General features: G+C 38.6%; 1 protein-coding gene across 3 annotated transcripts in view; it reads right to left on the reverse strand.

Annotated features, from left to right (window-relative positions):
* UBE2H (ubiquitin conjugating enzyme E2 H) overlaps positions 1–23,793 on the reverse strand; it is a 97,831-nt gene that overhangs the window by 57,989 nt on the left and 16,049 nt on the right. The window contains exon 1 of one of the 3 annotated variants that reach the window (XM_046670509.1): positions 10,527–10,589. The exons of the other annotated variants lie outside the window; for them this stretch is intronic. Within the exon in view, the coding sequence (XP_046526465.1) occupies positions 10,527–10,554 (28 nt within the window). The 5' untranslated portion in view covers positions 10,555–10,589. Of the gene's footprint in view, positions 1–10,526; positions 10,590–23,793 lie in introns of those variants that run through there. 3 annotated transcript variants of the gene reach the window in all.

Below are 23,793 nucleotides of genomic sequence, written 5' to 3' on the forward strand. Positions count from 1 at the left end.
GATTAACTAGCTTAAGAAATTATTAAATAACTAACTTACAGGTCCCTCCACAAAATCTCTGTTCCTCCGGTAAGAGTTAGGGAGGGTCTATGGGACGGTGGAAGGCTTTGGAGTGGAGCATACCTGGGTTTGAGACCCAGTTCCACCACTTCCTAGGTAAGTAACCTAGCACCTAGCTACTCAAGGTGGTTGGCTTGTTAGAAATGCAGAAACTGGGCTCCATTCCAGACTAAGTGAATCCGAATCGGCATTTTAAGATCCCCCAGCGACTAGCATGCACAGAAGTTTGAGAAGCACCAGCGCAGAGCACATGAAATGTTCTCTAACTCCTGCTTTCTACCCCCATTTACAAAAGTCAGGATAATCATATTTACCCCACAGGATAGCTGAAGATTAACAGGTGCCAAGTGTTCACCAAGCCTCTACCATGAGATTTCAGTCTTACATATGTTACTTCATTTAATCCCCTCAACAACCCTACTGTGCAGGTATTTTTTCCATTATAAAGATGGAAGATATAAAGATATAAAGAAATGGCCAGTCTGCAACACTTTCCAAGCTAAGATTGTTGGCAAGTAGTGGAGCTACCACTCATTGTCTCTCTACTCAACATTCTGCTTCCGATTAAGCCAAATAATGTTTGTGCAACCTAGGGCAGTGAACGGCAGAAAACAGGTTTGTGAAAAGGGAAGGAGAGGAGTCTTCCATCGAAACAATAGTTTAAAATAAGTTAACACATCAATGAACGTAATTCAAAAACTGTACTCATATAAGTTTAAATGACTCAGCTGTGCTTATTCTGAATTGGTTTTCAGATGAGGATATCACATTAAATTAACAGTATTTATCTCAACAGTTGTGCTGAATAGTTAGTAGCTCAACCAGCAGAAAATAATGATGGTCAATAAGACTAAGTGAAAATTCTCAATATGATACAGAAGGCTTATGTGGCTATATTACAGGTTTCCTAGGGATAGAAATTTAGGCACGGAAAGGAACTTCCTAAGAGTATCTGGCCTATTGTAGGATACATTTCACATAAAACTGAAATTCCAGGTTTTCTTTCAGTTATTATTTGTGAAAATTAACTACCAGAAAGGAATATGCAAAATGAACATTTAGAATCACAAATTCTAACAGATAATCAAGTACTAGTTCCAAATAAATCTTAACCTACATGAATCACTGTATCAAAGTCTAATTTCACTCATCCAAGCCCAAAATATAACTGGCACAGTATATTCATGCCAGATTCTTTTTTTTAAATAGTTTCCCAAAGTTGCATTTTTTTAAGATTGGCCCTGAGCTAACATCTGTTACCAATCTTTTTTCTTCTTCTTCTTCTCCTCCTCCCCAAAGCCCCCCAGTACGTAGTTGTATACACTAGTTGTAGGTCCTTCTAGCTCTATTATGTGGAACGCAGTCTCAGCATGGCTTGATGAGCAGTGCTAGGTCCACGTCCAGGATCTAAACCAGCGAAATCCTAGGCCACCAAAGTAGAGTGCGCGAACTTAACCACTCGGCCACGGGACTGGCCTCTCATGCCACATTCTTCCTCCTAGCCCTTCCAGCCACAGTGGTCTTTCATTTCCTGAAACATAATAAGCTCTCACCTTCCTCAGGGCCTTTGTGATGGCTACTTTCGACTAGCCCTGACTTTCCTGTTTCTACAGACAGCTTGCTGCTTCTTATCCTTTATGGTGTGTCTTAAATGACACTTGCTCAGAGATCTTTCTGATTGTCTAGAAGTACACACCCCAACAAACCCCTAAATATTCTCTACTTCAGCCTATTGTACACTTCCTTGTAGGTCTTACCATAGGTACTATATTGTCTGTTTACATCTTCCCTCACCTCCAACAAAATTCAAGTTCCAAGAGGACAGGGAATGGATCTGACTTGTTCTTTATCTGGCATATAGTGGGTGTTCAACAAAGACTGATTAAGCGAGTAACATGAATGGGTGCCAGGCACTGCTAGACAGTGGGATCTGGAAGTGAGAGTGCCTGCCCTTGGACAGCTCAAGTTCTAATGGGGAAACAGATAAACAAACAATTACCAAACAGTGAAATATATGTGTGTTACAATAAGGGTTACCCAGAGGGTGCTAAAGAGGCATACCAAGGGTGCTCGATACCCAGGGGGGTGGGGAAGGGGAAAGGGTGTTTCAGGAGGTAGTGATGCCAGTGGAACGCAAGGGGGAGATTAGCCTTTTGTTCTTACGTTTCAGCTACAATGAAATCTTCTCCAAACACATGAACTAAGATGGCCCTCAAAGTTCAACTTGAGATCAACACATAATGACGGAAGAGAGGAGTGAAAGCCATTTGAAAGAGAAAGCTTGATTTCTGTGTAGCAAGATTTAAGCAGACCCAAAACGAATGTCTTCATATATATAAAGAAACATGGAATCCAACAGCAAGGGTCTGCCCTGCAGTCACTGAAGAAGAATTAAAAAGAGAAAGGCCAGCAGGGGCCAATAAAGCAACTGGGCAGGGGAGGAGGACCTTTGCTCATAGACATGAGTTTTCTGGTCACGAGGGATTTCCCTATTATGAGATGGTGGCACCATTTAATTATGGCCATTACACACGTGATTCATCTGTTTGCTTCTGTTCTGATTCCTTCTCAGATAACCTATGGGCTCCCAGCTGTGTGTACCTAAAGGGAAGGAACACATTAGTACACACTGAAAATTACGTACTGGCTTTCCAATTTTACCTCTCAAACTCATGAGTTTGGTTAATCTGAGGCCAGGGAAGTGGACCTGCTCTTAATTCACTAACTAAATAGTTGGGGGTGAGGGAGCCCCACTCCCAACAAAGGATAAGGTTAGCCTGATTTCAAACTGAGAGAAGGAAAAGGATTTAAAAGAAATGTTTGAGGTGGATCTGACAGATACAGAAGGTGCAGGAAGAGGGTGAAGCCAATCATCCAAGGTTTTAGGCTTCAGTGATCTGGGGATGGCAATACCACTCAGCAAGAGAGCAACAGCAATAAGAGGGGCAAGACTTATAGAGAGATGTCCCATTTGGGACATGCTGAATCTGTGGTCTCTGAAGGGCAGCTACGTGGAGATGTCCAGTAGGCATCTGGCCATCTAAGACTGGAACAAAAGAGACAAGGAATTTTGAAATTTTGGAGACACTTGCATTTGGGCAATGATAGATGAAATCACCCAAGAAAAGTGTATCAGCTAACAAGAGATGAAGACCAGTTGTGGAACCTGAGTAAACCCACACTTTAAAGAACAAAAAAAGAGGAACCTGCAAGGTAGGCTGTGAAATAAAGATAGGCATCTAGAATTCCTCTAAATATCTGTTAGGTTATCATTCAATGCCAAATTTCAACAAGTACACCTGCAATTTTTTTTACAGAGAGTACAATTTTTAAAATAAAAACAATTTGCTTATAGTAAAGTTACCCAAAAAGACACAAAAGTTCTTTCAGAATACCATAATATGGCTTCCTGGAACAGGAAGGAAATCAATGAGATACACCCTACTGACTTCTTACCAGTACTTCAAAAAGTGAAATAAGGCTAGTTGAAAGGAACAAAGAATGTTCTTTGGAGACCTACTTTAAATGTTAAAAGCTTGCCAAGAGTTCAAAGTCCGTGATGCTAACTACCTTTGGATGAATTTTCAAGACAGAGCTAAAAGCTCCAACGTGTACTTTAATGACTTACCACTAGTTTTGAGAGACATTACTACACATTTATACTCCATAACAAACCAAACCTTCCTCTTCCAAGAGGTCTGATACAGCACAGTACTATTCTTCCCAACAGTGTCACTGAGATTGTGACTTACTGAATTGGAAGAGCCACTGAAAAGTTTATTGTCATCGAGAACCATTTATTGTCCCTTTTATTTGAGGAAAGCCAAGTGCTAAAAATTGAGTTGTACATTTCCTACCCTATCATAGTTTACAACTTTATCAGGGAAGACCCAACTACTCCATAAAAAACCTGGGATTTCGGCACAAGTTGCAAAGTTAAGTGCCAAACCGTAGGACCACAGGTGAGATGCAGGAGTAATCACTAAAGACTGGATTGTATAAGAAGAAAAATGGGTGTGAACCAGACTTTTAAGAAAAGGCAAGACAGTCAAGACAAGAAGGAACATGAGGTAACAGGAGTACTGCAGGCAGGGTACAGAAATGAGCAAAGACACAGATGCAGGAACTGTGCTAGGAACCAGCTCAACACTTTTTTTGGAATAAGAGATTTACGTAGGCAGGTAGTAGCCGATAAGGCCAGAGAAGGAGACGACAGGCAAAATGGCAGAGGGGCAGGCCGCAGAATTTTGTACTTTATCCTATGGACAGCACATAACCAGTGATGGTTTTATGCACAGGTGAGTGGTGAAGGCAAAGTAAGATTCTGGAAAAATTAATCTGGTAACTGTGTGTAGAAAGGGTTATAGGGTATCATGACTGTGGTGGAGTATACATTTGTCAAAACTTATCAAAATTATATGCTAAAATTCCTGAATTTTATTGTATTGTATGTAGATTACACATCAGTAAGGCCAATTTTTTTTTTTTTAGAATCTTTTTTTTGAGGAATAATAGCCCTGAGCTAACATCTGCCGCTAATCCTCCTCTTTTTGCTGAGAAGACTGGCCCTGAGCTCACATCCACGCCCATCTTCCTCTACTTTATATGTGGGACACCTGCCACAGCATGGCTTGATAAGCAGCGCCATGTCCACACCTGGGATCCGAACCAGAAAACCTCAGGCCACTGACGCAGAGCACATGAATTTAACCACTATGCCATGGGGCCAGCCCAATAAGGCCAATTTTTAAAAAACAAAGGGCAAACGTAAAGACAGGAATGAGATAAGTATTAAAAATGTAGGCTGTAAAAAGAAAAAAATAGAGGTTGTAAAATTCTCAACATTTGATAGCTGAGGTTAATTCAGCAGTGTGCTGAAGCCAGCTGATTATGGCATCTCTTCCCAACTCCAAGTTCAGTGAATCACATAGCCTGAAACTAGTCATGGTGGAGAACTTACACCTCAGAAATCAGCAAATGCTATAAATCAGAGCTTTATTCCCGTGAGGACAGTTGTTCAACATTCACCAGCACATCACACTATGTCATTTCTATACAAGATCTAGTGTGAATATGGCACTAAATTAAGAGTCCCTCAACATTTTCTTCTAGTTCAAAATAATGACATAGTTCTGAAGCACCTTTTCTTAATCTTACCATCGGCAGATGGTTACCGAAAAAGTATAACATTTAAGACCCTAACATTTTATTAGTTTCAAGAACTAAAGCATGCCTATGAATAAGACAGAAACCTTTGTTTTCGTCTCTCAATCAAGGTTTTCTAACTATTATGTGGTTCCCCTGAGACTAACACCAATTGATGATAATAATACAAAAAATTCCAGCATTCACTCTATTCTAGTGAAGGCTAATTGCATGGGCCTATTATTGGAATATGCTTTCCTAGTTCAAACTAGCTGCATTTCAATAGAGTAAAGAGGGTTTTCTGGAGAAACCCTACTGTGAAAAGATGAACTTTGTCTTAACAACTTTAGTTTAAAAAAACTATTCATTTATAGATGCCTATTTCACATCTCTGAAGCAAAACAGCTCATTTGTTATGTAGATTACTAAGCAGTCACTTAAGAATAAAGAGGTTTCTTCTTTAGAGGCTCCAGCTAACTATCTGCATAGGCTCAATCTCAAAACCAGCAAAGTGTATTTTTAAATATGACAGCAAATAATTGTTTGAACCCTTGGATTTAGCTGCAGAGAAATGTGCACCTTGTTGAAATGTGAACCAGCAAAACGTGCACCATTTTCCAACCCATCTTCCAGGGGCCAACCTGGGGTTCCTCCCAAGAAAGGCTGCTTTTATAGAGCTCCTGGGTCTCTATCTATAAAAGTAAGAAATCAGAGTATAGGAGGAGGGAATGGCAAGAGGTATAGCACGATGATCTGTACAGCAGGTTTCCATGAGTCCTTAACTAACAGACTTAAGTTTTGTTTCAAATGTTAAATCCATTACTTAGAACTCAATGTAATTTCTCACAAATAAAAGCCAGTTTAACTCATTTGTATCTGAGGTACACTACTTTACTTCAGAATATTAATCCTCATCTATACCAATGTTTCTACCAGAAAATATAAATGCATTTGGATTTTTAAATTGAGATGCTAACATCATCATCTGAACCTCGTTGCACCTAGAGCCCCTCTCTCATAGGAAGGGAAATAAGACGAAGAAGAATGGTCATGAAGAACTATGCAATATAATAAGTAGGGTGAGAATATCAGGTGGGAGAAATGAGTGGAAACAGGAAGAAGAAATATAGGTGTCTAACAATCACCAGGATATTGATAGCCCCTGCCCCAGTGATAACTAGGCAGGAAGAGAGGGGGTGGTAGGTGTTCATTACACATGTACACTTTAATGAAGCACCCCCTGAGTTTCTGATCTACACTACAAATTAAGAACCACTGCTCTAGGGAGTGAGTGGCCAGGTCGTGAAGAATACAAGGGGACAGTTCTGGGCCCCAGGCCTGTCCACTGAGCATTCTTTGTACCACAGACCCTAGCCTAAGTGTTTTTTCTTTTTTGCTACTTTCCTTAGGCTTTTAATTCCCCTGGAGTAGAAATAAGAACCTCTCAAAAAGGAAAGAAAAATGTATGTGTGGCCCCACCTCTTTATTCATAAGTATTTACCATTCTTCAAAATGTCCAGGCCAGATGTACAATGCACAGTTCTAGGCACTGGGGACAAAGGCATAAAAGACAGAGGATCTATCCTCCAAGGAGCAGCTTGAAAGAGGTGGGAGTTGGAGCCACAAGCACACAGCTGACTATCAAGTAGGAACTGCTTCTCTGAGGGGGCAACAAAGGGTGCTATTAAAGCATGCAGGAGACAGGGAAAGTATCTAAGGCAGATACGGAGACTGGAGGGGGAGCGTTCAAGGAAGGCTTTTAGGGAGATGCAGAGCTTGAAGTTAATCTTAAAGAATAAACAAAAGTTGGCCAAAAGAGGAGAAAGGGACTATGTAGGACAGTTAGGAACTGTTCTCTGAGAAGGCTGGTGTGCTGCAGGGGTGGACGCAGCACCACATTGCGGACCTTCATGGTAGGAAGGCACTATCTCTCTATCAAAATGACTTTTATGCCAAGGTTAGGCATAAGAGCAACTAACAGGCACAGAAGAGCAACTAAGGAGTTTTAAGCAGAAAATGGCAAGATGAGATGTACTAAAAACAAGACCACTCTAGCAGCAAAATGAAAGACAGCCTGGAAGGAGACAGACTAGACACAGGGGGCCCTGAAGTTGTGAAATGATTTGCAACAGTCCAAGACAGACCACAAGGGCCTGAATAAAGCAGCAGTGGTACTGATGGAGACGAGGTGGGGAAGGCAACAGTTTCAAGGGGGCAGAACAAACAGGATGGGGGAAGAGTTAAGGGGACATCCAGATGAGTAAGCGCACACACACAAAAAGACTACAGTCTGGTTTTGGAGGCTGTAGTACTGAAATCAGTCTCACACATGTTAAAGTTTTAGGGGCCTGATAGGATATTCTTGGATAGAAGTTTGGAAGGCAGGCAGCTATACTAATCTAGAGTTGGAAACAATTCAAATGAAGATGTATATATATGAATTATTTTATAGCACAGGATGTGTTACATGAAAAGAAAACTGAGGACGAAGCCCATAGGAAAACCAACTTTTAATAAATCTACATCAACCTTGAGAGAGACGTAGAACCAAGGTAGGGCTTCATGATGAGACAGAATTGAGTATGTGCCTTTAGTCTAGGAGTCCACAAACTATGGCCCATCATCTGTTTTTGTAAATAAAGTTTTACTGTACCACGCCAAGCCCATCCATTTATGTATTGTTGATGGCTGCTCCTGCACTGCAACAGCAGAGTTGAGTAGTTGCAAAAAAGACTGTATGGCCCACAAAGCCTAAAATATTTACTGTTTGGCCCACCCCTGCTTTAAATCAACAGCCCTTGGGCAAAGTCCACCCCTACTTCTTACCTCAGTTTCTCCATCTGAGAAACAAAAAGTACATGATGTTTGGGGCCAGCCTGGTGGCACAGTGGTTGGGTTTGCACACTCTGCTTCTGTGGCTCAGGGTTCACTGGTTTGGATCCCGGGCACCAACCTACACACCACTCATCAAGCCATGCTGTGGCAGCATCCCTCATGCAAAATAGAGGAAGACTGGCACAAATGTTGGCTCAGGGACAATCTTCCTCACCAAAAAAAAAGGTACATTATGTTTAAATGCAAAAAGAACTTAAAAGTCTTACGAAAGTTGTTAATATCAAAGTCATTCATCAAAATTTATGTTCAACTCTTAAAAAATTTTGTTCAACACAACCAAGTGTATTTCCAATTAAAGTCAAGTTTTTAAAGTATACAAAAATTTACAACGTATAATGAGGACACAGTATTTAAATTACAAAGCAATTTACTGATTTACAAGTGACTACAAAATAAAGCGAATCTCAAACTTTACCTTATAACCAATTCAGAATATTTATATCACAGTCTACTCCAGAAAGCATTCAGTTCTACAAAAACCTCTGGTCACAGAAGAAATGGACCACAAAGCAGAATAAATCACCAACACTGCCATCAAATCCTGAACACCTACCATGTCCAGATAACATGCTGAGTACCTAATGCCTGTTTGTCTCATTCAAACCCTACAAAACCATGAGGACATCTATCTGTTTTACAGATGAAGAAACTGAATCTGAGAAAGGTTAAGCGCCTCATCTCACGTCACCAAATAGACAGTTGGTGAGAGAACCGGTAGCTGGTGCAGCCACTATCAGAACCAGGTCTGACCTCAGAGGCTCTGTCTCGTCCTCAGCCCCATACTTTATAGTCTGTTACCTACAACAAGGGAGATAACTTCTATAAAGGGACAAATGCAATCTGGAAACAACTAGGAACATACAGCTGTTTCTCGTCCTCAACTGGAACTCAGAGCAGGTCTTAGAATCCAGGTTGGTATCACAGGCGTAAGAAGGTGAAGTGTATCAACTGTCCCAATGGGCTCTGGCCTCAGAACCACAACCAGGTACAGCACCGCTGCCAGGAGACAATGCATCGGGGAAGTATCAGTACTGTAATGTAGAACTCAGTACTTCAGAGTCAGATGCCCAGCCCGGCAACTTACTTGGCATGAGATTGGGGCCTAAGCCTCAGGTTTCTCATCTGTAAACAGGAAAAATGACAAGCGCGTCTCTCTCTCAGAGCTATTTTGAGGATTAAATAAGATACCTCAAGTGCGAAAAGCACAGTGCCTGGCACAAGGTAAGCACTCAAAGAGGCTTTTTATCAGTGTAAGTTATAGACCAATGACAACTGGACTTCCAATCCTCCTAGAAGTGATCTTTAGGGGAAGCAGTATCTTTCCCTGAAGCTATGAAAATGACTTCTATAGCTTTAAAGGAGTGGTAGAAATACATTTCCCAAGAAAAACTGGTGGCTTGGCTCCACTTGTTAAATGGCAGGAAGTTGTCTTCATTTGTTGCCTCAAACTTTAAAATAAATATTAAATAATACTACTGGGGCTTTCAGACAGGCAACACTCTTAAGCTCTACACAGAACAAGACTATCTCCCCCCACATACGGTTTTCACAGCACCAGGAACAAACACTGGAAAGGCATCTGTTTGGAAGGAGAACTTTAACTTCTTTGTAAAACAGCCTGCCTGCACCTGTGGCCAAAGCAGAAGCAAAGAGGCTGAGGGGCCCACGACCCCAATCTTTCAAAAGAACTCCCCCCTCCAACATGCAGTCACCTTTGAGCCCCATCTCCATCTCAAAAGCCATAAAAATACTGAGGTTCCACACATTTTTCTTTCAATCATTAGTTCAGGATATAGAAACAGATCACAGACAACACAAAGACAATCTATAACAATTCTTTGTACGTCCATCCAGCTAAAATGTACCTTTCACACAAGTTCACTTACTAATGACAAGACAGAAGACAGGCATAAAGCCCTCTGACTCTCACTAGGCTTTCTCAGATGCACTTTAAGCTTTCAAAGGGCTTATATTGCTGCACTTTTTAATTTTTCTTCACGTGACTTCAGCTTTTTTTTATAGGTGGATAACCAGATTTATTTAGTCCAGGACTCTAATACCCTAAACACAAAGTTTTAATGGACACTATAACCAGCTTAACATAGAAGTCCTCTGTCATTTAACATATTCAGTTCAAGGAGGATGTAAGAAAAAGGGAAAAAGTCTTCAGATACAGCACTGGCTTTACCCACCACAGAAATCAACATGCTCAGTTTATACGGACCTTAACAGATTTGCTTTAAATTTCTCAGCCATTTGCTACAGAATATGCACAATGAGTGGTTAATGTTCTGAGCTTTCTTCTCACTTTATTTTATTTATAAACAAACTTATAAATAAATATCACTTTTTTATTTTTTATTTATATTTTAACCATTTATCTATGCTCAAGTTCTAACAATTTAAGAAAAAAAAAAAATCCTCACCAAAAATCAAATCCAGAACAAGAGCCATGCTTCCAGCACTACGCAACAGCAACAGTCTGATTCAGGTGTACAAGCCTCACTTTTGTGTCGAAAGCTAAGGAGAAGGAAAGTAGCTTTCTGTTTTAGATTTCATTCCTGGGGAAATGGAAATAGATGCAAGGCTTCAAGGTTATACAGTACACACAGAGAACATCCTGTCCGTTTGCCTAACACACTGCTAGCATGCTCACAGCTAATGGACAAACCACCTGGAAAAGTCTCATTTGCCCAGTCTCACATGTTGCCCACAAATTCAAGATTATGCTGCCTCACTTTGTTTATTTTAGAACAGTCACCTTGTATCCATCTGATCCAGCCCACTTCTGCTGCCAAGGTGTTAACATGTATTACATTTGCTCAAGGCAGGAAGTAAATACAATAGTCCCATTCCCCACCCTGAGAACAGACCCTCACATCCCTACTTCTTCCCCACCTGTGAAACAGCGTGCGTGTGTGTGCGCGCGCGCGCGTGTGTGTGTGTGTGTGTGTTGGAAGCTGGGTGGGTGACAGGAGACAAGGCTGAGAGAATCAACACCAGAGGGGTTTCTGAGAGGGAAGGGCACAGGCAGGGATATTTGGCCACACAAGCTTCTGTCTAGTTCTTTTAATCCCAGGCATGGTTCTCTCAAAAACAGCTCTCCGTGGATTAGGTCCTAAACTAATAAAAAGCCTTTATTTTAGAGATATCGTTGAGGGAAGTGTGTATTTTTTTAAGTATCAAGTAGTTAAGAAAAACTAAGACTTTGAACTGTAAGGTTTAGAAGTTTTTAAAAAAATCTACTTGCATATAATTTTCCTAAATTAAAAATAATATCTGTGCAGTAGCCAGTGTTACCCCAGCATTTCAATGAACATAGAGTCATGCCTCACTTATCGACAGGGATACATTCTGAGAAAAGCATCATTATGCAATTTTGTCATTGCGCAAACACAGAGCATACTTACACAAACCTAGATGGTATAGCCTACCACACACCTAGGCTATATGGTACTAATATTATGGGACCACCGTCTTATATGCCGTACATCATTGACCAAAAAACATTGTTATGTAGCACATGAATACTCTCCTTAACACTAACTAACACAGTGTGAGATTTATCACCAAGAGTTGATATCAAACACGCACACACCTACAGGGGTTTACTGTTCTGTGCTATATGTTTAACATTTATTCTCTTAAGGCATTAATAATTTAAAAATACTACAACTCTCTCCAACTTGGTCTCTAAAACTGCTTCTATTTAAATTAGGTGCTGGCAGGTCCCAATTTTCATGCCTTAAAGCAAGACAAATGTTCCTATTAAGAAGGACTGGCAGGGGCCAGCCCTGTGGCCGAGTGGTTAAGTTCACACACTCTGCTTTGGCAGCCCAGGGTTTTGCTGGTTTGGATCCTGGGCGCAGACATGGCACCACTCATCAGGCCATGCTGAGGCGGCATCCCACATGCCACAACTAGAAGGACCCACAACTAAAAATACACAACTACGTACCGGGGGTCTTTGGGGAGAAAAAGGAAAAATAAAATCTTTAAAAAAAAAAAAAAGAACAACTGGCAGCTCAGGAACGCGAAAAGTGGCAAGGACCCCAAAGAGATCTCTCATAGCATCATCTCTCATAGCATACACACACACACACAGAGTTGATGAACAAGAGGCATTCAAGCTTTCTTAAGGAAATTCTTTCAACTATATTCATACTTGCTATCATGTAGCAAGGGTGAGAGACAAAGATTATAAATATCCTCAGGAAAGATGTTGTGCAAAAATACAAGTTCTTAAAATTACTGAACCTGTCCAAACATATACCTATTCCTATTTGATGATAGAAAGGAAATACTGTGAAGACTATCTGTTGTCCCACTTAAAATCAAGAAGCATGGATGACAGCAAATGTGTCACTTGCTAGGCTACAATTATTTCTGTTTTGGAAAGCAAATGATCAACTCCAGTTCAAAGGAAAAACATCAATTTCTACCATCCACCTGTTTCAAAAGGGCAATAATAAATAAAAGCCAAGCTAATAAGTTTGAAATCGAAATGAAAACAAAATTATGACTGACCATAATCTTTAAAATACCAAAATCCATTTCTGGACTTAAAAAAAAAAAGGGCTCCTGTTAATACCCTGCTTAAACTTCACCAAGGAAGGTTTGGTGCCACAGTCTAAAGCTCCTTCCGCCCGCCCACACGGCTGCATACTCTCCTCTGCTTCTCCCCTGGCCTCCCCAATCCTGGGATTCTATGTACAGTCATGAACACTCAATAAATTCTTTGAGTGATGCGGTTTTACAGCTCTATGCCTTTGCCCAGTCCCCTCCGCTCCACCTGGAATGTCCTTCAACCCCACTGCTGTCTGTAAATGCCCCCTCGTCTTTCAAGACCAAGGTCAAGTATCAGCTCTCACAACAGCCATGTTTCCAAGTGGGCCATACACTGCTCCCTCCTCTGTCCTTTCACCATTCATAGGCTGACAAAGTTCACCTCTATCTCCAGGATAGAGAAGCTACATCTCGCTTCTCCTGGTAGCATCTTCACTGCTTCACAACAGGTCTGACAGAAAAGGAACTCAAAATATATGATTAGAAAACAAACTGAGAAAACACTGGGATACGATTTCACATCCATCAGATTGACAAATATTAGAAAGCTAGATGAGGGTGTGGATATTAAAAAAAAAAAAAAAGAAGTAGTTTTAAATGCTGTTGATAGAAGTGTAAATTTAGTACAAATTTGGTAATTTTTTCACCTCTACCAAAGCAGAAGACGTGCACCATTAAGACCAACAATTCTGCTTCAGGTTATATACACTATTTAACAAATGTGGGTCCTGACTAGCTTTTTTTTAAGTAAGGGGATATACGTAGATACAGATATTTCAATTGTGCATCTCTCACATTGTATGGGTAAATATTTTTTCAGGGTAAGTATTTTTATAGAACTATAGTTTCCAGTATGCATTTATACATAGGTATCTGCTGAATGTCAATGTAGAGTATGTTTCTTATTACGTCTAATGAACAAAAAGACATTTATAAATGTTCACTATAGCACTATATATAATGGAGAAACTGGAAAGAACCTAAATGTACATTTAAAAATGGATAAGTAAAATACAGTAATGTACGTAACTTACTATAAATGAGTTAACAAATGAAGTGGAGCTACTTCTAGGAACATCAATAAATCTCAAAATACTGAACTAAAATGTGATGACACCAGGATTTAAACATGCAAAACAATGCTCATATTACTTGTGGATATGTACATACATAAAAAATTTAAAAAAAAAAAGATTGGTAAGATGATAATTCAAGAAAATGGTTACCTCTATTTCACAAAGAGAGGGAGGGAGGTGGATCAGGGAGGGTTTCACAGGGGGCTTCAATGTAACTTCAGGCCCTATTTCTTTAAAAAAGAAATAGAATTTCTGAAGCAAAAGCAAAAAAATAAACTATAATGTTAAGATCTGACAAAACTAGGTAACAGATCCCGTTCTATTATCATTATCATTATCCTATTCCTCATATTTGTTGTGGTGCTCAAAATATTTTATCATTTTAAAACCATTTTTAAATGAGAAAATGACTAGAATATAAAAAAAAGAAAAGCAACCTTGAAAATGTCCTGGTGTCTATAGCTCCAAGTCAACACATATTTTTTTTGGTATTTTTTAACAAAAAGCTAACATTTCAGACACTGTACTAAGCCCTAGGTACACAGTCTCACTTAATTGGTGCAACAGCCCTCAGTGGCAGGTTCTATTATTTTTCTGCTACGTTGACTGCATCACTGTCTCTGGTCTTTAACCTTGAGGGTCCAATTGTACTCACCATTCTACATTTTCTAAGGGCAAAAAATGGACTAATCTTTTTGAAAGATTTTAACATGGATTCAAATCAAAAGGATTTCTTCTGCTCAACTCTCAGTTAATCCAAAGAATTTATTCCAAGAATTACATACAACGGAAATCACACTAAAATGTAGCCTCTGCAGTTAAATAAATATATAAAATATTGTATAAAATAAATACATATACAACGAATGCCAACCTAGGCTCCATTTGGTAACTTTGCTTTAAAAAATCAATTCAATGAATGTGGGTCCACTTCAAGTACATTATATACAAATTGCTAATTTTTTAAAAAAATGCACTGTTAACCAATTTAAACTCTAATTTAAAAGCTGAGTTTATAAATTATTAGAATGTGTGAAAATATTTTCCCCACTAGGATAACATGGGTTTTAAAGCAATCTTTTAGGTACTAACTTTGTCTAATACTGTGTTAAAATGTTTAAAGAGTAAGACTATATGGTTACTCTGTCTTCCTCTGTTTATGGATAAACAATCTCATCATGTGAATATTTCCTCTATGGAGATTACATGATATAAATGGAATTACTGTTAATATTCTTTGGTGTGATAATGGTACGTGGTTATATAGGAAAAGTCCTGCCTCTTTGAAGACATATGTTAAAATATTTAGGCTGACGTGTCATGACATTTGCAACTTATCTGCAAATGGTTGAACTGAAAATACATATGAAAAAGCAAATATGGCAAAATATTTATTATTGAGTCTACATCATGGGAAGATAGACAGGTATGCATTTATATTATTCTTTCCACTTTTATGTATCTGAGATTTTTCATAGTAAACTACAAAGAAAATTTCCCAGTCAATATCTGTTGAGCAGAAAACTTAATACTGCCATCAACATGCAATTCTATCTGAAAATTACCCTTACCAACTAACATCCAGAATAAAATGAAATTTTACCTGCTTTTGTAGTTTTACTCATAAAAATGTGGCAGCTGAAAAAGAAAAAGATCTACAATATGGCAAAGCTAAAGGCCTACTACTATATTTTAACCAGTAAATATTACTGCCAACCTAGAACTGATTCTGTAATATTATTAATCATAATTTAAAGTAGCCCAATTTTGCTACTGAATAAGCATAGACACTTTTTATGTGATTAGAAGTTATGCAGCAATTTAGAAAAATCACAAAACTGATAACCAATTTCCTCAATCATAATTATTTCCAATAAGCCGAACTTCAGTAAAAGGATCTATAATTTAAAACTATCTAATAATTAGTTGAAATATCCCAATACCAACCAGAAACATCTAAGGTGACTGATGCTAAGATTGGTTCTAGAACATGGAAGCATTCTGAAATCGACTGTTCATAACCCAAAGGATCAGGAAACAAAGATGAAGGAGAAATATACTGGCTTGAAATTATATTAATTGTTTGAAAGAATTCTAACAAGGGCCTTGTCCCATCTCCTCAACCATACTGCCTCTCTAGATGTACTCTACATGAAAAATAAAACTGAAACAAGACATGAGGGAACCACAGTTTCCCTCTCCTGAAACATGTAACTAAACACAGTCACCCCACAGGACAAAAATCAGAAGGCACTGTGGTTTTTTGTTGTTGTTTTTTTGTTTGCTAAGGAGGATTAGCCCTGAGCTAACATCTGTGCCAATCTTCCTCCACTTTATATGTGGGTCACCACTATAGCATGGCTGATGAGTGGTGCAGGTGCATGCTCGGGATCGGAACCCTGCAAACCCAGGCTGCCAGAGCAGAGCACGCAGAACCCAATCACTACACCGTGGGGCTGGCCCCATCAGAAAGCATTCTTAACTTGGCTGCTTCTCATTACCAGACAAGGACAGTAACATCTTGTCTTAATTCCACCATCTTTAATAATGGCAACAACTGATTCATTCACAGAGTTGGTCAAAGTTTGACTTAAATACGGTAAACAAAGCACTTGAATTCTCAGGTAAGCAGATGATGAGTTAACACTGGCTAGTATTTTAATAATTATACTTTCATAAAACTTCAACTAATTCCAGGAATCCATTTCTAGAAATGAAAGGGTAACGACTTACTGGTATAAGATAGAGGCTTTTTCTACTCAAACTTAACATTAATGAAAGTTTCTAAACATGAAGCAACAATCATTACTACCATATTTCAAAGTCAGAAATGAAGTTGTCAAGGTTTCCTACTTCATACTTCTAAAAAGCCCTACTAAAAATTCATACCAAGAAAGTAATAAACTGCTGAACTTATTTATTTTTACTATCCACATCTATCTGTAAAGTTATTAAAATTCAAAATAAGATTTTAAATTTATATTATAAAGCTATTTTCAATTCTTTATGCCTTAGAAGGCAATGCCAGGTATACATACGGCTATGAAGGTCTTTTACATTTTACACACACACTGAGTTATATGGAAAACGTAGACAGATAAAATCAGAATATTCAAGTTGAAAGACTCAGAATCATCTAAGCCAATTCCTTACTCAACAGATAAGGAAACAGAAACCCAAGAAGGAAGTGAAAGGCACAGGGTCTCACGGGCAGCAGAGCCAAGGACAAGAAGCCTGGATGGTCTTCCAAGCAGTCTTCTTTCATACTAACATGCTGCCTCACCTCTACCAACCTCCAATAGTGACCAAACCCCCAAATTACGTCCTCTGAGTTAAAGGTTAAAGATACTAGCTAAAGCATAAATGAAAAGAGCCAAATTAATGTTTTTTCTTTTCCCTTAATGCCTGAGAGTAAATAATTTTATCATATAAGCCCAGTCCCCCAGCAAAGCATGGAATAATTTTATCATATAAGCCTAGTCCCCCTAGAAGGTACGGAATAAAGGTAAGAGATAAATTTTATAAACCAAAATTCAAGGCATGGGACATTTCATGGGAAGCCAGACCGAAATGTTAATACTCCCAAATATGTAAATGAAAGAAAGAATAGAACTTCACATTCACTGCGGCAGGCACTGCTGGTTACCCAACTCAGTATCTATTCACCCCTTCTTTCTTACTACTAAAACTCTGATTTTCTTAAGGGTAGTCAAAACAATGTTCCCCAGCCTCTCTTGCAGCTAGGGTTGGTCAAGTGACATTTCTTGCCTAAGATATAAGTAGAATTTGTAGGGAGGGACACTCAGAAAAGCTCCTTAAAAGTTGGGGCAGGGGGAGGGCAGTCTTATCCCTTTGCCTATTCACCCCTTTATTCCTCCTCCTGCATAAAATATTAATGGTAGGAGCGATCCCTTTAGGAAGTAAGCCATATACTAAAGATGCCTGGGTAAAAAGACAGAAGGAATCTGGGTCCCTGATAACAACAACCTTGCTCTTATCTGTCTACCTGCTAACTCCATATTACGGCTACATTATTTTATATCTGTTACTAGCAGCCAACTACAATTCCTAACTGAGTTACTCACTAAGCAATTACATAATAAATGCATTCACATACATTATTTCATACAATCCTTCAAGCAATCCCATATTGTGGTATCTTCTTCAGTTTTTGGACAAGGAAACCAAATGTAGATGGAAATCCAAATATGTGATTAAGCCTATGGTCACTCTACTATGTTTTACTTTTCAAATGTAGTACATATCTGAAAAAGGATATGCATTTCAAAATATTATCTTAATCATTCTCATATAATGTGCCACAAATTCAAGCATTCCAAATTTTCTATAAACACCATTAAAACCTTGCCAACTCATGATCAGATTTCAACAACCTCAGTGGGTAAATTCTTTACCAAGAGTCCTTCTCTGGTTGACAGATGATGCGAGATCAAACCTCCAGTCCTACTGGTTCCAGAGTGTCCATTAGATCATAAAAAGCAAAAAGTTGAGCCTATTCACCTTACAAAAACCCACATAATTTCGGAAACACAGCACTCTAGTAGACACATACTTTACAGTGACTAATTTACAACCTCTGATCCTTTAATCAAGTTCAGCCAACAACCACCTCCCATCCTCACGGGTGACCTCTTGCTTATTTACCTCCTGTCTCTATGACATTCAGCTTCCTCCAGGAAGCCTTCTCTAATAGAGTCAACTCCATACATTTCCGAGGCCTACCCTCTCTTTAAACATATTTAAGGGAGCCTATGTTATTTATTTGTATATAAATCTTTATATTTCCCTGTTATGGTCCTATTTATTTTTATACAGAATTAAAGAGGCACAAGGTTAATAATAGAATCCAATAACTTCTTTTAATAGACCTATTCAAGAGAACAGAAAAGGCTCTAAAGATGAAGAAACAAGTATCTGTACCTCCTACATCCCCATAAAACCATGCAGAATAAACATTAATAGTGCTCAGATTCAGAATAACAGAAGCCAAAAGTAAACTTGTGAATTCCTCAAGCTTCAGCACAGTGTTACTGAATTTAAAAACTTTTTAATGAAAAGAAAATTTAAAAAATTTTAATTCTGTTACTCTTCTTCATTCATTTTGCAAGGGCTACACAGTAAAACCTCCCAAGACCTCCTTTACAATAGAAATGGGAAGACAACACTCACCATTATGTTCCCATCAACAAAACGATTAAACAGAAAAACAACAAGGTTTGCAGCTAAAAAAACAAAATTTGTATCACATTTTCTGTTTTATTTTAAAAGCTTGAATTACAGCATTAGAGTCTAGTCTTCTAACTTGGAAGAAAGATAAATGCTTTAGGAAGGGAATATTTTAACAATGGGCCCATGTCAACTGCCCAGAGGCAACTCAGTGCCTGATGAAAAATAACACTTAATGCAGCATATCCTGTAGCCCAAGAAGTAAACTGCTATCCAGTGTGTTTCCTCCTTGTCTCCACATAAAAAGAGGCCGCACCTTATTCATCACATCTACGATCCGCCATTATTTTACGACACACGAAGAAAGAAAAAAGCTGATAATCAAACTGTGACTCACCACCAATTTTAAGACATCTCAATTTCAAAGACGGTAAGATAGAGGAAAAAATATCTTAGAATCTATAAAATATGGTGTAAACCTGACATTCCTTACTAACATAAAAACACTTGCCATCTTCACACAACACCAATTTCTTTCTTGACTAAATGTGTATTTACAAGGTTTACAGTATAATTTAATACAATCTGATTCAAATATTTTATTAAAGAACCTACTATTATGCCAACACTATGCTAGGTACAAATAAAGCAAGTCCTAGATTTTCATAACAATGCGACAACTTCTCTTCAAACATACATTTCTTAGAGTAGTGGGGTCTCAAACTTTTCGGTCTCAGCACTCTTTACGCTTAAAGACTGACCACCCCAAAGAGCTTTTTTTTGAGGAAGATTAGCCCTGGGCTAACATCTGCTCCCAATCCTCCTGTTTTTGCTGAGGAAGACTGGCCCTGAGCTAACATCTGTGCCCATCTGCCTCTACTTTTATATGTGGGACACCTGCCACAGCATGGCCTGCCAAGCAGTGCTATGTCCACACCCGGGATCCAAACCAGCAAACCCCAGGCCGCCGAGGCGGAATGTGCAAAATTAACCACTGTGCCACAGGGCCAGCCCCAAAGAGCTTTTTTATGTGGTAATATTTATCGATATCTATCATTTTAGAAATAAAAAACACTGATTCATCTAAAAGTAATAATAAATCTTATGTATACTAACATATATCATTTTAATGAAAAATAACTAATTTCCCAAACAAAAATCTATTTAGCAAATCTCTTCAATGTCGTCTTAACAGAAGTGAGCTGGATTTTCATATGTGCTTCTTCATTCAATCTGCTACAATATGTTCTGAATGTAGTTAGAAAAGACAAGTTTAGTAGGCTTTTCACATAATTCTGGACACTCTTCACTGATATTACACCAAACCTTGACAAGTGGTAGTTTCCAAAAGGCTAACTGAAATTTGGAATCTGAAAAAGCACAATGAACTTTTCATACTGTACATTAAAATCCAATGGTCTACCTTGCATTTTGAATGGATCTTTTACCCAAGCATGATTTTCCATCATGCACTGGTTGTTTGGAAAATATTGGTCCACTGACTTACACAGATCTTCCAAATGTGGACACATTTCATCACATAATATCGAAAAATTTTGCTGGTTAATATCACCACTGATCTCCAGAAATATAAATATTAGACAACTGTCAAGCATGTGGTAGCAGACAGAAGTTTTCCAAAATCCTAATTTTCACTTTAAAGTTTGTATTTTATCATTGGCAATATATACTATCAGTTCTCCTTGAAGTCCTGGGCTTGCCTTGTTCATTTTTGAGAAAATGACTAGCAAACATCCAAGTCTGAATAATCATAAGTTTGTCAGTCACACTTCCATGTACAAATGGCATTCCATAAAAGCAGTAGCTAGTTCAGTTGGCAACTCAAAAATCACATAAGTACTTTTTCTAGAAACCACCACCATACTTTCAGTAAGCAGGAAAAGTGCTTCCCATTATATCACACAGAATATTAAACAGATGTGCGTAAGGGTCAAATTTTATTAATTGTTTTTACTCCTCATCAAGGTCATGCTCAAGTAAAACTGCCCTTTTTTTAAACTGTAGATATGTGGTGATGAAGAATAAGACCACCACTAACACGGTTTTGGTGTGCTAAGGCATCAACAGTTTCATCCACCATTGGTTTTGCACCATCAGTACAAATGTCAATACAGGGGAAAAAAAAAAAAGGGCCAAAAAAAAAAAAAGAATTAATATAACTAGGAAACAAACTTTAACCGGTCCCCCTCAAAGTGTCTCGGGGATCCCCAGGGCTCTGCAGGCAACACTTTAGAACTTGTTTTAGAGGGTTCAAATAATTAAAGAACTTACCAATACCTAAGGAGCAAAAATCTCCTTTCCCAACTGCCCGTAAGCAAATACACAAAGAAAAACAGCTGTACTTATGTGTATATACAGTTAAAATATATCATAAAACCTCAAGTTTGGCATCTATAAAATGAGATTTTAAATATCTGGCTACTATAAAGTATTTTCCTCATTATTCTGAGTAACTAAAAACAGGCCACATATAACTTTCATAGAAGGTGTGAGCTGTTAAAACATTTCTTAAATAAAATCTTTTCTTTCCTCAGAGCGTATGGGTGGAAGGGTAAAAATAAACACAAAATAAAGACAGGTCTTCAACGAAGTCCTGAACAAAGACGCTGATAGTATCAAATCTTAAGCTAGTTTGTGTGGAGGAACTTGAAACACTTCACAAAGTATAAGAGAGTATTAACAAGCTATATGATCTGTATGAGTGTAAAGTATTCCATTTTAAAGTGAAGTAAGAGAAGTTTCAGCTGTTTCTTTCCCTAATCCACAATCTTAATTTCCTTTGATCTTAAATAAAACCAGCAGTCAAAGAAGCTCAAAACAGAAATCACCTGAAAATGGCATTTAATAAACTAAAGAATTAGCACTTAGGACCGCTCAAGAACACAAACACATGTTATGTGTAGAAAAATGAACAGTGTACTTGAAATGGCAAATGACATCTGCATATAAAAGAAGTGAAGTTTCCAACATTTGAGGAAGATTTGCCTCTCTCCAGCATGATTTCCATATCGTTTCTACACAGGTGCCAAAGTTTAGTCTAAAACTGCCCCAAGGCCTTGGTGGAAAAAACCTGTGGTGTATTATTTAGTGTAATTCATTGAACAGGTGTTTCCTGAGGACCTGCTTCACGTGCAAAGTTAAATCTGTGCTACAAGGGACAAAAGCGTGAGAAACCTTAGTCAGCTCCAGACTCATCACTAGAGGGACTTATTCTATGATCTCAGCACTTTCAACCAACCTGTGTAGCCCAGGTTTTTTATCCATAAAAAGTGGGCTATGACATCTCAAAGAAAGAATGCTACAATAAACATGAAACATATTAGAATGAGAAGTAGCACGTTATAGAACAAGTATCAGGGGATAAGAAAGGTAGAATTGAGGATAGAATGGGCCAGAAATATAGAATTAAGCTACTTGCTACTAAGATTTTTTGAAAAAAGTACAAAGGTGAATCTCAAAAAGTTAGAAACTATTAAACTACTATCAGCTCTGTTCACTAAAAATGACCCACCAAGGTGAATGAATACATTCACAAGCTGTGGTGTGTCCATTACGCAGCACTAAAAAGAAATGAGTTATCAAGCCACAAGAAGACATGGAGGAACCTTAAAGGCCTATTACTAAGTGAAAGAAGCCAACATGAAATGAAAAGGCTACATACTGTGTGATTCCAACTATATGACATTCTGGAAAAGGCAAAACTATGGAGAGAGACTAAAAAGATCAGTGGTTGCCAGGGAGTAAGGGTGGGAAGGATGAATAGACAGAACACAGAGGATTTTTAGAGCAATGAAAATACTCTGTATGATATCATAATGATAGATACATGTCATTATACATATGTCCAAACTCATAGATAAACAACACCAAAAGTGAACCCTAATGTTAACTATGGACTTCAGGTGATAATGATGTGTCAATGTAGGTTCATCAATTGTAACAAACACACCACTCGGGCAGGGAATGTTGATGACAGAGGAGGCTTTCCATGAGTGTGGGCAGGGGGGTATAGAAAATCTCCGTATCTCCCCCTAAACGTTGCTGTGAACCTAAAACTGCTCTAGGGGCTGGCCCCGTGGCCGAGTGGTTAAGTTCGCGCGCTCCGCTGCAGGCGGCCCAGTGTTTTGTTGGTTCGAATCCTGGGCGCGGACATGGCACTGCTCATCAAACCACGCTGAGGCGGCGTCCCACATGCCACAACTAGAAGGACCCACAACGAAGAATATACAACTACGTACTGGGGGGCTTTGGGGAGAAAAAGGAAAAAAATAAAATCTTCAAAAAAAAAAACTGCTCTAAAAAAATAGTCTTGATTGGAAAAGAAAGAAAAAAGGGCCCACAAGGCACTCAAACCTAAGAAAGTCAGCAAACGAAACCGGTACAGAAGAACCAGTTGAACACCTGCCCAGAGTGTCAAGCTAGTAAGATGGCCCTAAGTGCCACACTAGTGACTCTTAGCACCAACATGACATCCAGATGCTGGCATTATTTAAGGCCAAAAGTCTAAAAATGCACCACCAGGTTTACTAAACTAATAAACAGCTGGTTACAAACACTTCTGACTTATATACTGCACAAAAACCCAGGTGTCCCCATGAGTTGATTTATAAATTCTGAACTGTCCTCTACAATCTCAAATTAAAGAATTACCGCTCTATTTACAACTAGTGATATTTTTGCCATTAACATCCAATTTCTACCTTTCTCCTTCATTCTTTTCAAGGAAGCCCTTGAGAGATAAATACCTTGGCTTAACTTTTTAGCCTAGAAATGAAATGGGTTTGGCAAGATTTTCATATCTCACTATTACTTTTCCAGCAGTCACTTATCCAATAGCCTCAAA

This window comes from Equus quagga, chromosome 8 (genome assembly GCF_021613505.1).
Source record: "Equus quagga isolate Etosha38 chromosome 8, UCLA_HA_Equagga_1.0, whole genome shotgun sequence".
Classification (NCBI taxonomy): domain Eukaryota; kingdom Metazoa; phylum Chordata; class Mammalia; order Perissodactyla; family Equidae; genus Equus; species Equus quagga.